Below are 14,959 nucleotides of genomic sequence, written 5' to 3'. Positions count from 1 at the left end.
AATGTGGTTGGCCATGAACTTCTCCTGGCCGATTCTACGTGGGTACACTGGAGGTCGTGTTAGCAACCAGGCCAAAAAGCTTGGAAGGTGTTAAGACAATGTTGATGGCTATATTTACCCACATGTTTCTCATCCCCAGGCTTTGTCACTGATGGGAACGCCAAGCTGGTTGGCAGTGCCCAGATTCGTCAAGTGAGGGTCCAGGACAGCTCCTGCCTTCTTGCCCCGCAGCTGCAGGCTTTTCTTGACAGGTGCCATGCACCATATTCCCTGGATGTGGAAGACCTGTCAGACTATGGGGAAGGCTGGAGTGCCTCTGTCCTCAACAACAGCAATGACTTTTCCCAGGCTTGGCGGTACCAGAGCCAGAGCCAGCGCCGAGGGTATCCCCTCTGGGGCAAACTCACCGTGTACCGGGGAGGAGGTTACGTGGTCCCCTTGGGGACTGATTGCCAAAGTGCAACAAGGTAAGGCTCACTTGATTCATGTGCAGCAGAGAAAAGACATTTACTTGATTCCAGGTCTGATTGGTGGGTGCAGCCTTCAAAACAGGACTGAGTCAAGCTCATTTTATCCTTGTGGGGATTCAGAGGGACTCAGGTTGTATTTTCAGGCCACTGGGAACTATGCAGTCTCCAAGTTGGAAGAGAAATCCTGCCTCCAGGATTCTCAGCCTGGGGCACCAAGCCTGGTGGCTTTGGCTAGAAACAGTAGAGGAATGGGGAACTCAGGACCATACAAAGCACCCACCACCAGGCAAGTAGGAAGTGGTTAGGGCTCGTAAACCTTAACCATGAATTTGCAAGGTCTGAGGTTTTACCTACTCATAAGCTAACATGCTAGTTTGTTTTATGGATGCTGGCAGAACACACAAGACTCCTAGGTCAGAGACAAAGGATTTCACTCCTCACAGCAAAAAACAGTAGCAGAGCTTCATGGTGATGGGAGTCAGTCCCCAGGAAGGGCCATGATAGATGCTTGCCCATGCAGGGAGTGACAGTACCAAGGAGGAACACCACGCATGGAGCACTTTATCCACTGTTTCTACAGTGGCAGAAGCAAGCCTCCTCTTTGTCTGAAGGAGGACGTCACCCCATTCCTTGAAGTTGCTCACTGCAAACTCAGCGCTGAGAAGAGGCCTGGGTAAGCCCAGCCAGAGCCTTGCGTTTCTGAAACATTCGGCATGAATGTGTGGGGACACTCAGGGCTCACGCACACTGCCTCTCCCAGCACACTCTAGTGTTGGAGGTTTGCAACTTGGCACAGCTCCTGTTAGTGGTGTAGATCCAGGTGACTGAGTAAACCCGTGTGAACCTCTGGCTCCTCCACTGCATTATTACAACATCAAGGAATAGAGGTAACAAACTCCAAAGGAAAACACCTGACGGGGTCCCCTGGGATTAAGGACAGGCCAGAAATAGTCTATTTCCACATAAGAGGTGTTTTCCTGCCACTCAGAACAACTGACACATTCAACAGGATGCAAACCCACCAGAAAAGTAAAAGTTGCTCAGTCACGTCTGACTCTTTGAGACCCCATGGAATTCTCCAGGCCAGAATACTGGGGTGGGTAGCTCTTTCCTTCTCCAGGGGATCTTCCCGACCTAGGAATTGAATTGGGGTCTCCCACATTGCAGGCAGATTCTTTACCAGTTGAGGTACCAGGGAAGCACCAAACCCACCAGGGATGGAGCATATTTTAAAACAGGCCCATCATTACTGCTCTAGTAACAGCTATTGTTATTAATACTGCATGCACACACACACATTTCTATTTTCTCTTCATAATGATCCCGAGGCATTGGTGTTAACACCACTGCAGATGAGGAAGCTGAGACCCTGAGATGTTATCAGCTTGCCCACAAGGCAGGCAAGTTTTGAACCCAGGTCTCTCTGACACATGTTGTTCCCGTAACACCTGTGAGCAGATCTCCGGGAACTGGTTTTGTGAACTGCCAGCCCAAGAGGGACTGTGGCAGCTAGAGTTGCTGCCTGCCTAAGCCCCTAATGTTCTATGTGGTTCCTTTAACACCATGTCCTCAAACTTTAAAATATATCAGACACTAAGTACTATGTATAAGATTGGGACTTCCCTGGTGGTCCAGTGGTTAAGACTCCATGCTTCCACTGTAGGGGGCATGGATTTGGTCTCTCTGGTCAGGGAACTGAGATCTCGCATGCTACTTCACATGCCAAAAAAATAATAAAAATGAAAATGGAATAGACAAGCAACAAGGATATATTGTCCAGCACAGAGAATTATAGGCTTTACTTTGTAACAATTTTTAATGGAAGTTATTAAAATCTATAAAAATACTGAATCACTAAGCTGTACACCTGAACTAACATTGTACATCAACTATACTTAAAAAAGAGACAGAGGTGGATAATGGTTAAAACAAACCAAAAAATCACATCATGATCCCTTGGATGGCTCACCAAAGCACAGATTCCCAGGTCCCCACCCCCAGAGATTCTGACTGGGGAGAGCCGGGGTGGAGCTTGAGAATTTGCATTTCTAACAAGTTTCCAGATGATGTGATGCTAGTAGTCTGGGGACCACATTTTTAGATCCTCTGCACTCCCAGGAGCAGCCTGAAGGCCCTGGGGCTTGGGGTGCAGAGCAGAAACAGAGGGAGGAATCTTGACAGGAAGCGCTGGGCTCCTCCCTGGGCTGAGAGGGCAAGGAGCCCCTGTGTGTTGAGACATCCCTAAATGCTCCTCTTTCCACAGAACCCTCCAGTATCTCTTTGACAACACCTGGCTGGACAGCTTGACCAGAGCCGTATTTGTGGAGTTCACGGTCTACAATGCTAACGTCAACCTGTTCTGTACTGTCACTCTGACTCTGGAGACCAGCGCCCTTGGTGGGCAGCCTTGCATGTGAACCTATCTGCATGTTCCAGATGATAGACACCCCTCCCTCTGGCCTAGGGCTCCTCACCCCCAGGCCAGAGCTCCAGGGCGAAAGGTTGTTTGGGCAATACTGCCAAAGGGTGTTGGTTCTGCCTTTGCCCCTAAAGGCAAAGTTTCAGGGCTGCTCCACCCTTCTTCCTGGCTACCTGCATTTCTCTCTGGCCTGTCTCTGAAGTCTAGGAGACAGTTGGGGTCTGAAGGCAGCTCATGTTCTTGAGCTTTCCACTCTCCTGTGTGAGGGGATGGGGGCCCTGTGAAGGGCTGGGGAGGGGGTGACCTGGTAACAGATAACTTCACCTAAACCACACTTTACTTGGCGGTACCTCAACCTACATTGCAAAAGTTACATGCAACCTACATGTAAAAGTTCATTTTACATCAAATTCTAATACACACATACCAATATATTAAAACATAACTCAGACAAGGGCTTCAAAAATAATTTCCTTAACTACATGTAATACTCTATTTTGCATTCTATTCTTTCTCTCCATTTCCTGCTTTCCACCCTTTTTTAATGCTAATCACAATCCACTAAAAACACTGATCTAAGGCCTCTTCAGCTAATAATCAATTTTCCTAAAATCTACCACCTCTGTTTTAAAAATAGAACTTTTAAAATATGACCCTTTTTTTTTTCCTGGCCACTCCTTGTGGCATGTGGGATCTTACTCTCCTGACCTGGCATTGAACCTGGGTCCCCTGAAGTGAAAGCACAGGGTCCTAACCACCGGACTGCCAGGGAATTCTGTAAATTACGTATTTTAAAAAGTAATATTTGTAGTTCTTTTAAGATTTCAGGACTGTGTAAAGTGAAAAGCAAAAGGCTTTCAACTTCTATTATCATTCGCTACTGTCAAAAGTTTCTTTTAAATCCTTTTTGGGGGATTTATTCGCACGTCTTGTAATTTCCTATTTCTTTTTGCCATCTCTTTGGCTGTTTAAGAACGTTTTAAACAATTTGTCCCCAACACAGCCTGATTAATTTATTTCTACAAATGAGAAGTGTGGTGTAGGTTTCTGGTCTAGTTGATTCAGCAGCCCGCTGATATCAGCAAGGTCTCAGGTGGTTGGTATCTCTCCAGTCTGCCATTTTTTGGACCGCCTTTGTCTTTGCAGGCAGAAGCCTTATTAGTCAAATTGGTCTAGGAAAAGACATAAATGGATGAAAAAGAATTCTAAAGAAGGCTGAATTTTAGGCATATTGGTTAATAGCTGAACTGATCTCCAGCGTTCTCTTTAGATGAAACGGCCTTAAACAAGCCAACTTGGAGTAAATTGACATTAGGCAAGCGGGTGTGCTGTGGCTGGAGGTGATGAGGGCACAATGGCTGATGCTGAAGGAAAAGGCCGGAGGCCTATCTTCCACTGCAGCCCGCCTTGTCCTGTCAGATACGGCAGCCGTTTCTGGCCTTCCCCGTTCAGCCCCTTGGTCTGTGGGTTAGAAGGACCTCTATTTTCTTTTCTGCCTGCGGTCACCCCTTGGAAGGGCTTGAGTTCACTTCATCTCACTGATGACTTCTGGTATTGAGTGGGCATGTGGCCGTGGTGAGCAGAACACGCTCTGCTTTGCAGGAACCTTCTTTGCACACGCGCACCTGCAGAGCCTACGCCTGTACCCCTTTACTGACGGCTGGCACCCCTTCGTGGTAGCCGCGGAGATCGTCTACTTCCTGTTCCTCCTCTACTACATGGTTGTGCAGGTGAGGGGCGGGCTTGTGGCTTCCTGAGTGAGGATGGAGTGGGCGTGTGCCTGCCTGTCCTCTCTCCCTAGTCCCCTGTCCCTCGGAAGGGACCTAAAGAAGGGGGAGGAAGATGTTCTGCTTAGCTGTGTGCCATGGTAAGCTTCCACGTCCCCTGCTGGTCCCAAGGGCTGAACTAGCTCAGGCACCTCTCAGGAACCGAGACTTTTAGGATGGTCCTTCCTGAGTGGTCTCTAGGAATTAGGAAAAATCCCCTTTGCCACATTTACCACCATCTTGCACACTGATCCATAAACCTGGATTCCACATGGTCTCTAAGCACTGCCAATTCAAAACCACCAGCCAACAGTTACCTTATAGCAGTTTAGTGACAGTGAAGTCGCTCAGTCGTGTCCAACTCTTTGCGACCCCACGGACTGTAGCCTACCAGAATCCTCAGACCTGGGATTTTCCAGGCAAGAATACTGGAATGGAATGGGTTGCTATTTCCTTCTCCAGGGTATCTTCCTGATCCAGGGATCAAACTCGGGTCTCCCGCATTGTAGGCAGACGCTTTACCGTCTGAGCTACCAGGGAAGCAGTTTAAGTCCTTGCATTTCTCTAACAACATCAAAGGAGGCCCATCCACACCCACCTCTCCTCTCTGTTGCCCTCACACTCTGCCTGCAGCTGCTTCGAAAGCCTCTCTCTAAAACTCTTAAATCCATCTCATCACGCTGCTTAAACAGTTAAAAATCCCTCCATCTCTTTATAAAAGAGGTGAACTTAGCCTCTTACCAGCCAAACACATGTCCTTCTTCCAGAGGAGTGGGAAAGAGGAAGGAAGTGGAACAGACAACACAAGATTCTCTTGCATGTAAGGGAAAAGGCTGAGATGGAGGGCAAGACCACAAACTGTTCCCATTTAACAATAACTCCCCATTCCCCCTAAGAAAACAACTTTTTTTTTTTTTAATTGATTAGGCATTGAAGCCCCTAGTGGCTCAGTGGTAAAGAATCTGCCTGCCAATGAAGGAGCCATGTGCCCAATCCCTGGGTTGGGAAGACCCCCCAGAGAAGGAAACGGCAACCCACTCCAGTATTCCTGCCTGGGAGAATCCTCATGGACAGAGGAGCCTGGCAGGCTACAGTCCATGGGGTCTCAAAGAGTCAGATATGACTTAGCAACAAAACAACAAAGCATTAAACTGAAAGTGAAGCTCATCCCAGACAATCTGATAAAGAGGTTGTAAAGACAAAGAAATCTCACCCTTGCATACCTTCAGGCAGATACAAAACCATTACACACCCACTCTTAAAATTAATGTTGATTAATCCTTAAGAGGACTTAGAACACCATTTATACCACTGTAGGATTGTTTATGCCACTAGTTCAACCTAAGTTCACCTGTTAATTGTGGTAGCCACCTGAGTTTGCTAACTGCCTTTACCAAAAGAAAAAAATAGACTTCCTCTACGTTTACAATAGGAGGTAATTTTCCAACTTGTAACCAAGTGGCTTGGCTCCTACCTTCCCAGGGAAACTGGGAGATAAGGGCTCTATATTCCTTGATGATTACATTTCAAAGAGATGACTCCTTGGCCCTTGAGAAAAAAGTTCCTGACTTTTAACATTGGGCAAGAGGATTGTTTTTGCTTCCCTGGTGGCTCAGACAATAAAATGTCTGCCTGCAATGCAGGAGATTCAGGTTTGATCCCTGGGTTGGAAAGATCCCCTGGAAGGAAATGGCAACCCACTCCAGTACTCTTGCCTGGAAAATCCCATGGATCGGAGGAGCCTGGTAGGCTACAGTTCACGTGGTTGCAGAGTCAGACAAGACTGAATGACTTCACTTCACTTAAGAGGATTGTTTAGATTTAAAAAGATTTACATATACCTCAAATTAAGAGTCAAGTCAGTTCTTATGTATTGGCTTTTATGTGTGTGTTAGTCACTCATGTCCGACTGTAGTCCGCCAGGCTCCTCTGTCCATGGGATTTCCCAGGCAAGAATACTGGAGTGGGTTGTCACTTACTTCTCCAGGGGATCTTCCTGATCCAGGAATTGAACCGGGGTCTCCTGCACTGCAGGCAGATTATTTACTGTCTGAGCCACCAGGACAGTTCTTGCATCTCAAAGAGGCAGAGAAAGAATTCACAATTATAAGTTTTCTGAAGTAAATGCTTTTTTGAGGGGAGAGTTTTCTTTCTCCCTTCTCCCCCCCACCTTTTTTTTTTTTTTTTTGCATCTGAGAAAATTAAGTGTTTTTTTTATTAGATCCTGTACTTTCTCTTAAACACCCACAAATCCTGCAGCCCCGATTGATGATGGGAACAGGTGAGGTCAATGCACAGGATTGAGGAGGGGCCCCTGGTGCTCTATGCATATGAGGCCAGGGCTCTGAGAAGCCCCTAGAGATACACAGCCTTTGTTAGGACCTCTGGCTCCTTTCACAGGGCAAGCTCCTGAGGAAGCAAAAGTGGTGCTATTTCCACAGCAAGTGGAACATTCTGGAGTTGGCCATCATCCTGGCCAGCTGGAGTGCCCTGGCGGTGTTTGTGAAGAGGGCCGTCCTGGTGGAGCGTGACCTCCAGCGCTACCGGAAACACAGGGAGGAGTAAGTGACTCTGCCTCAGCCCCCAGCTCCCACCACTGACACTGACACTGAGAGGCCTCCAGCTCTGAGTGGCCCAGAGAGAGGCTTCTGAAATCTGCCTCAGAGGATCCGGGGTTACTCTTTAAAAAATAACTCTAGCTGTAGCACTTAGATTTAGGGTCTGAAGCATACACAACTGGAGAGGACTCGAAGACAAAAACAGAATCTTTTGCAAATCTTACCAGAGCATAGCACTATGTGACACGCTGTAAGGTCCCCCCAGCTTTGCAGGGAGGGTCTTTACAGGTATTAGTGCCCAGTCGACCCACGTCTGCTGCTATTTACCAAGAGTCTACTCTGTGCTGTGCAGGAGGTACTGATTTATTAGATTCTCAGGGGAACCCACGGAGGTAAATGCTGTCATCACTCCAGTTCACAAATAAGGAAATCAGAGGTAATGGGACTTCCCCAATGCCACATAACGAAAAAGCGGCAGAGAAACAATTCAAACCTAGTTTATGTCTCCAGGATCTCAGTACTTACTCTGAAATATCCATTGATTGTATAGATATGGCTAACATTTATTGAGTCATTGTTGGATACCTTACACATTCATAAAAACACCACTTTAAAAGCATTATCTAAAAAAAAATAAAAATAAAAAAAATAAAAGCATTATCTCATCTACTTTAATCTTCCCAGAACTTCTAAGAGATGATGTTATCCCTTCTTTTGCAGATGAAGCAACTGAGGCTCAGAGAGGTTGTCTATGCAAGGTCACACAGCAAGGAAATGCAGAGCTTAGAATCTGAACTCTGCACTCTATCTTAGACTGTGTCCTTTATTAACAAACTTCATTCACAAACCCCTCAAAAGGGAGAAAACAGAAGGCAGGAGGTTAAACAGAAGAGTGGCTTTTCTCAGGCATTATGTATGTATATTAAATGCTTTTATAAACTTCAGATCATATAATTTTTTCTATAACCTGTTCACCATCCATGTCAATAGATACAGGTATAAGTCATACTTGATAATGCACCAACATTAAGACTGAATTGACGTACAAAGGCAGGCACAAAAGGGGCATGAAAGGCAGGGTGGGATGGCAGGAAGAGCCTGGACTGTGGAATGAGACACAGTTGGATTCCAACTCTCATTCTTCCACCACTAGTTTTGTCACTATATCACTAGCTATGTGACCTTGTACCAACTATCTGTCCTTATCTGTAAAATGGAGATGTGATACCTAACCCTGTGGTCTTGAAGGTCAAATGGAACAATGCAATTGAGGTTCCTCAGCACAGCAACTGGATGGTACTTCCATCGTTCCTTTAAATGTAAGGATGGTGTGGATACACGCTCAGACAGGTGTGCAGGAGGACGTGGCATCCAGGGACCCCCAAACCAGGAGGGGAGGCTCGTGGAACTCCCTTGCCTCCGTCCTCTCAAGCCTGGGAGGATTCCTCCTTTGTCATTCTTCCTCAGCTCTGTGGCCACTAACCAAGACTGTCAGGTAACAGCTCCGTGACCACCACCAGCACTGTCCCTTTGGTATCCAGGATGCTCACCCTCACCATGACCACCATGTCATCATTGCCTGGCTGGGGGTGTTAGGATAGCTCTGTCCCCAGACCATGATCAGGCTAATCTTGACAGATGAGCGCTGGTTGAAGCTCTCACTGTCTCTGAGACCAGTCTCCCCATTCGGTCCCACAGAGGGATCAGCTTCAGCGAGACTGCAGCAGCTGACGCTGCCCTTGGCTACATCCTTGCCTTCCTGGTCCTCCTGTCCACAGTGAAGCTTTGGCATCTGCTCAGGCTGAACCCCAAAACGAACATGATCACGTCAGCTCTGCGTCGTGCCTGGGGGGACATTTCAGGCTTTATCGTCGTCATCGTTATCATGCTCCTGGCTTACTCCATCGCAGTGAGTGGCTCCTTTGGGAAAACTTTCTGGGCTGGTCTCCTCAGAAGTAAAGGCTGCTCAGTGGTGGAGAGTTGGGGTGTTAGGAAAACCCTGGGAATCTGAGGGAGATGGTGGATCTTCTTTCTAAGTCTGGAGCCTTTCAGTTGGGAGCTCATGAACTGGTCACCCCAAATGGCAGAGGATGGACACTTCGGTTGGGTAAGAGTGAGGAAGTGTAGTCTCTAAGACTGAAGGGACCGACTATCTGCCACAAAGGACTCCTTTCTGTACTGACTCTGCCTTAAGGGCCAGTTCTCCTGACATCCCAGTTACTCCAACATGCACAGAGCCCTCCCTCAGGCCAGGGGATGCAGAGGTGAAGTGGGCAGTCCCTGACCCTGAGGTGGGGCAGAGATGGGGGAGAGAGGATGGACACGACTGTAGGCCAGGTTGGTGCCTGATGCCCTACACATGAGGCATGAACTTAGAAGGGCCGAAACTACTTCATTTAGCTCCTTAACATTGAGAGCTTTTTGACAATCATGCTCTTATGTGACTGAAAAAATTTGTTTTGAACTATCGATTATTTTTTTACTATCGAGTAAAATAAGAAACAAAGACCCTCTGCCACATGCTGATTTCCATCTAAATAAGCTTCAGCCCCATCCTCTCCAAGTCTGATTCCCACTGTAACCCAGGCTCCCACCTCTCTGTGACCCTTCACCCAGTCCCAACCCACGCCAGCCCCCTTCCCAATTCTCACCCTGCCCCATCCAGTCTCTCAGCTTCTGTCATCCCCCCGCTGTCCCTACCACACAGCAGTCCATCTTATCCTAGTCTCCACTCCACCTCTCACCTTTTCCCTGCCCTTTTCACCCCAGTCCTGGCACTCACGCCACTGACCCCATCCCATCTTCCTCTCCTACCCTCAGAAATGGGATGAAGTATGCTGAATAAGTAATGGAGGGTACTGGCTAAGAAGCTGAAATCTGGCTTTGTTAAAAGTACCCCATCCCATCCTTTAATTCATGTGGATTTATTCAGTCCTCCATCTGCAGTGCGTGGGCTGCAAGGACACTGCAGTGTCCTGTGGGACCAGGAGTCACCAACTCAGGGTCGAGGAACTGCGGGGCTTCCCTCTGATGCAAGAGTTATGGGAAATCTTTGAGGAGAGGGTGACTGTGGTGAGAGGAAAATATGGTGGGGAGGCTGGTCCTGCCCAGGCAGAAGACTGCTGTTCATCCAACCCAAATCCTCCAGAGCAGAGAGGCTGGGGCTTCAGAGAGTGCAGCTCCATTAATAGGCCGTAGATTTACCATCTGGGAGACCACAGCAGTGGCCTCCGAGTGACTGGTGTGTGAGCCCAGGTGCATGTGCATCCCCTACAGAACTAAGTGTGTACACACACCCATTTGAAGGCTCTGTGGACGTGGATAGTATTGCTAGGCCAAGGATGTGGCTGATTCAGACTCTTGACTCTACTGTCAAACAACACCCTTTGGGGGTAGCATGGTTTCTTTCCTTGTTCATAAGGACTCTTTCCTTAACAGTCAAATTTAATCTTTGGTTGGAAACTCCGTTCCTACAAAACTCTCTTTGATGCGGCAGAAACAATGATCAGCCTTCAGCTGGGAATCTTCAACTATGAGGAGGTAATGGGGGAGAGAGGCAGTGATAGGGGTATGGACACTACCATCAACACCAAACCTTTATGAAAATTAGAGAAAGCACCTCCTCAAATGCCTCTGCAGTGGATGTCACCCCTTGGGTCCATGGCCTGGCAAGCACAGGGCAACTCTGCACAAATAAAAAGGTTCCTACAGCTCACCCTGGGGACCCCTGTCTACAGAACATCAGACACTGGCTAATCAGGGGAAGGCTGTGCTGGCGGGTGTCTGGAAGGGAATGCTCCTGGGCCTAGCCAGAATGACGCCCATACTGGAAACGGCAGCAGTGGGGAAGAGAGGGGCTGCCCTTTCCATCTCTGGGCAGCTTTTGAGAGCGCTGCCCACACTCCCAGCCCCCAGGCAGAAGGGAAACATCCTGGCTCCAGGATCTGCCTAGCTCTAAGGACCAGCTTCCCTCGGAGGGTGGCTGCTGAGGTAAGTGGGCACGGGCACACACAACCCTGAGGGATGACTCTGGTTCTCTTCCTGACAGGTCCTGGACTACAGCCCAGTGCTTGGCTCCTTCCTAATTGGGTCCTGCATCGTTTTCATGACATTTGTGGTGCTGAATCTGTTTATCTCCGTCATCCTGGTGGCGTTCAATGAGGAGCAAAAATACTATCAGGTGTGTCCCTTTGGCTTAGTCGTCAAAAGTCACTGACCTTGAACTAGGAAGAGCTTGGCTGAGCAGCATCAGACATTAGGGGAACTAAAGGATCACTGTAGCTCAAGGCCCTCATTTCACGGGAAGGGAAACTGAGGCCCAGAAGGAGGACAGTAATTCCACAAGATCATAGCAAATGAAAGGGAGACTATAATCACGTCTCCAATTCTCAGCTTGGGACTCTGTTCATTATACCGGTGATTCCCAGCTATGCCTGTACACTAGAATCATCTGGAGACTTCTGGAAATGCCTGCTACTGCACCTGGGACAAATAAAAACAGAAACCCTGGGGGAAGAATCCAGCCACTGGTATTCCTAAAATTTCTTGTGTGGTCTGCATGTACAGTCAAGACTGAGAACCCCTTGGATTTAGGTGATGACAGACAAAAGTTAATATTTCATGAAGTGGACTATATCCATTCAGAGATCTGCAAAATGGGATGTAAGGCAGGAAACTTGTATAGGATAAAGAATAAAGGATAAGGAAGTAGAAAACAGAAAATAATCTGATTGGCCAGGACCACAGAGTCAGCCTTGTTTGGGGTGAGAAGGAAGGGGAATTAAGTATACAGCCTGGAGTGGTCTGGCGTCTGGGGACTGGCTGATTGGATATACTGCATTGCTGGGGGAGCCTTTACAGAAACACAAAAGGTATCCAAGTTTCAATTTGCTGACACGGCACCCTGGGAAGGAGTGGTTCCATCTTGGGGCTAGAAATTTATTTCAAGATGTCATATGGTCACCTTGGTTTAAATTTGAGAAACCACCAAACTCTTCTCTATTTCACATTCCCAGAAGCAACACATGAGGGTCTTTGTACACAAATTCCTAATAGCCTTTGTGGGGGGTGGTAGAGGACATCTTGTCATTTTCAAAGGAGGGGAAGAAGGAAATCCCTGGGGATAAAGGCAGGAGTGAATACTCTTCAGATTCCCAGAAGGAGGTCAATTCCAAAACAAAAGCAACTCTAAACAGTGATATAACTTCAGCAGGGACCAAAGTGAATGATAAAACCATGGTCTCCCCATAAGAAAGAAGAGCCCCTGAAGAGAATAACTCTACCTAAGTCACATGGTTCTTTTTCCCCCTGCAGCTGTCGGAGGAAGGAGAGATCGTCGATTTGCTACTGATGAAGATACTCAGTTTTCTGGGCATTAAATGTAAAAGACAGGAGCCTGGAAGCAGCAGTGAGCAGCCTGAGTTGTTGTCTGAGGCCTGGCCCCCTCAACCTGTTTCAACTATGCCGTAAATTTAAGCTGTTGGTCCAGGCATGATCTGTAGAATAGGGGAAGGCCAGCACACTAGGCCTACACTTACAAGTGATTCTGTAATCTCTCCAGGTTAGAACTTTTCTGTGTCCATATTAGAGTCACCAAGCCTGGCAAGCAAAAAAAGAAAAGAGAAATACATACATATAGTTGCTACCACTGTGATACCGTTCAAATGTATTTCCTCCTAGAAATAAAACAAATATCGTCTGGAGTTCGTGAGGAAAAGATCCCCTCTACAGACTAATTATTTCATCTTCTTGGTCAGTCAGGAGTTGCCTTTGAATGATTCTAGTTCAGGGTTTCCCAAAATGTGGTCCAACAGATGCAAATGGATGTCCTATTAGTTTGCTAGGGCTGCCAGAACAAAGTACCACAAACTGGGTAGCTTAAAACAATGAAAATGTATTGCTCCACAGTTCTGGAGGATAGAAGTCTACAATCAAGGTGCCGACAGGGCCATGCTCTTGTGGTAGGCTCTATGAAGGAATCCTCTCTTTTAGCTTCTAGCATGTGCCAGCAATCCTTGGCATTCCTTGGCTTGTAGGTGCATCATTGTAACCTCTACCTCAGTTGTCACATGGCCTTCTCCCCAGTATGGGGGCTGGGACTTCAACCTATCTCATTAGGGGACACAATTCAACTCAAAACAGGTGTTGTCCTCCCGTAGATGTTTCTAGATCAAATGTGGGAATCACTGGACATATAAATTCTTTAGCATGGGAATTGTTAGAGCAATTAATATGCTAAATGTGCACTGTGAATCTCCTGGGATAAGTGTGAGCAATAATATGTGTAATGATTCCCAAACCCCTGTAACCAATGCTTCTGGTATTACAGAACTTCAATCAGGGCTAGTGTTCTTTAGGCAATATTTTGAGAACTGCTGATCTATATTAGTGGTTTTCAATCTTGCCTACATGCTAGAAACCCCAGACTTCACCCCAATTTATCAGCATCTCTGGGTCACAGGCATCAATATTTTTTATGCCCCCTAGGTAATTCCAAAGTGCAGTCAGACATGATAAACATGCTTTAAATTCTGAGAACCACAGATCTAGGTAATAAAAAGTCTTCCAGGTAACTGTGAGGATAAGTGCACATTTCCCCTCTGCTGCACAGTGGAAGCACCTGATGAATCTTCTCCAATTCACCCTGTCTTGTCTCTCCTCACACACCCATTGGAGCAGATACTCTAGGTTACCTGCCCCAGATCCATTCCATGCTTTCCTCCTTGCTGACACAATCCTGATTTATTCAAGTAGCCACTACCCCTACCCCACGTGACTCACAGCAAGGTGAGGCTGCAGCCATCTCAAAGTAAATCTCAATCTGTCTTAATAATAGCCCTTGACAATGAGCCATTTAGGGTGGCCACATGATCCAGTCTGGCCAATGAAAATTTTGAAAAGAGGTCTCTGGGACACTTCTGGGAAAGGTCAGTTTGGTAAAAAAAAGAGATAAGTTCGAAGGCTGCTGGACACTGTCTGGTGTAAGACTGCTGGAACTCTGACAGCTACCTTGAGACCACGGGGTACAATCTGAAGATGGCAGAGCAGAAAGATGAAAGGAACACGCATACTTGATGAGGTCTTTAAACAGCTAGTGTAACCATGAAGCTGAACTACTGCCCACCTTCTATCTGGATGAGAGCCTAAATTTCCTTTTATGATGGTTGACCAGGATCCCACCCTACTACAGACAATAAAAAGCCAGGATCCTTTACAAACAAAGAGACACATAACATGACAATGCACATAAAACCTTGCGGGATTTATCTTCTATCCACCCCAAAACCCATCATCCATTATGTATTTTGTCATGAGCTACATTTGCAGATACTCATCAAATAACTCATAGCAAAGTGTACACATGTCTTCTGAAAATATGGCACAGAAATCAACCCAAACAGAGATTGTTTTAAACAGGAAAAGTTCTAAGATCTGAATTAGTTATAAATTCTTCATTTCTTTTTCCAACTATTCTCCACTTCTCTATTGACTGTAAATATTAAGTTGTAAACTTCTTCCACTATATTTCTGTGAGGGAAATAAATATATCTGCACAAAGAGATGAGCAGACCCCTTTGAGACACCTGAAAGAAACAACCACCTGAATTTTCAGGTGCCTGTACCAATGATGTAATGACATGACCTTTCACATATCAAGCCATGGATGCTACAAAGATAATCAGATGGAAAAAAAATGTTTAATCCTCAATGTTTGTTACATTAAAAAAAAAAAGACACACTTCCTAC

The 14,959-nt window shown here is 46.7% G+C and overlaps 1 protein-coding gene across 1 annotated transcript in view; it reads left to right on the top strand.

Annotated features, from left to right (window-relative positions):
- LOC136157432 (polycystin-1-like protein 2) overlaps positions 1 to 14,959 on the top strand; it is a 107,081-nt gene that overhangs the window by 90,507 nt on the left and 1,615 nt on the right. Inside the window, exons 36-43 of the mRNA XM_065919327.1 lie at positions 140 to 467; positions 2,734 to 2,867; positions 4,492 to 4,619; positions 7,056 to 7,216; positions 8,912 to 9,122; positions 10,652 to 10,753; positions 11,262 to 11,393; positions 12,527 to 12,678. Coding sequence (XP_065775399.1) covers positions 140 to 467; positions 2,734 to 2,867; positions 4,492 to 4,619; positions 7,056 to 7,216; positions 8,912 to 9,122; positions 10,652 to 10,753; positions 11,262 to 11,393; positions 12,527 to 12,678 — 1,348 coding nt within the window. The remainder of the gene's footprint in view (positions 1 to 139; positions 468 to 2,733; positions 2,868 to 4,491; positions 4,620 to 7,055; positions 7,217 to 8,911; positions 9,123 to 10,651; positions 10,754 to 11,261; positions 11,394 to 12,526; positions 12,679 to 14,959) is intronic.

This window comes from Muntiacus reevesi, chromosome 2 (assembly GCF_963930625.1).
Source record: "Muntiacus reevesi chromosome 2, mMunRee1.1, whole genome shotgun sequence".
In the NCBI taxonomy this organism is placed as follows: domain Eukaryota; kingdom Metazoa; phylum Chordata; class Mammalia; order Artiodactyla; family Cervidae; genus Muntiacus; species Muntiacus reevesi.
This window is presented reverse-complemented; position numbering and strand designations above follow the sequence as displayed.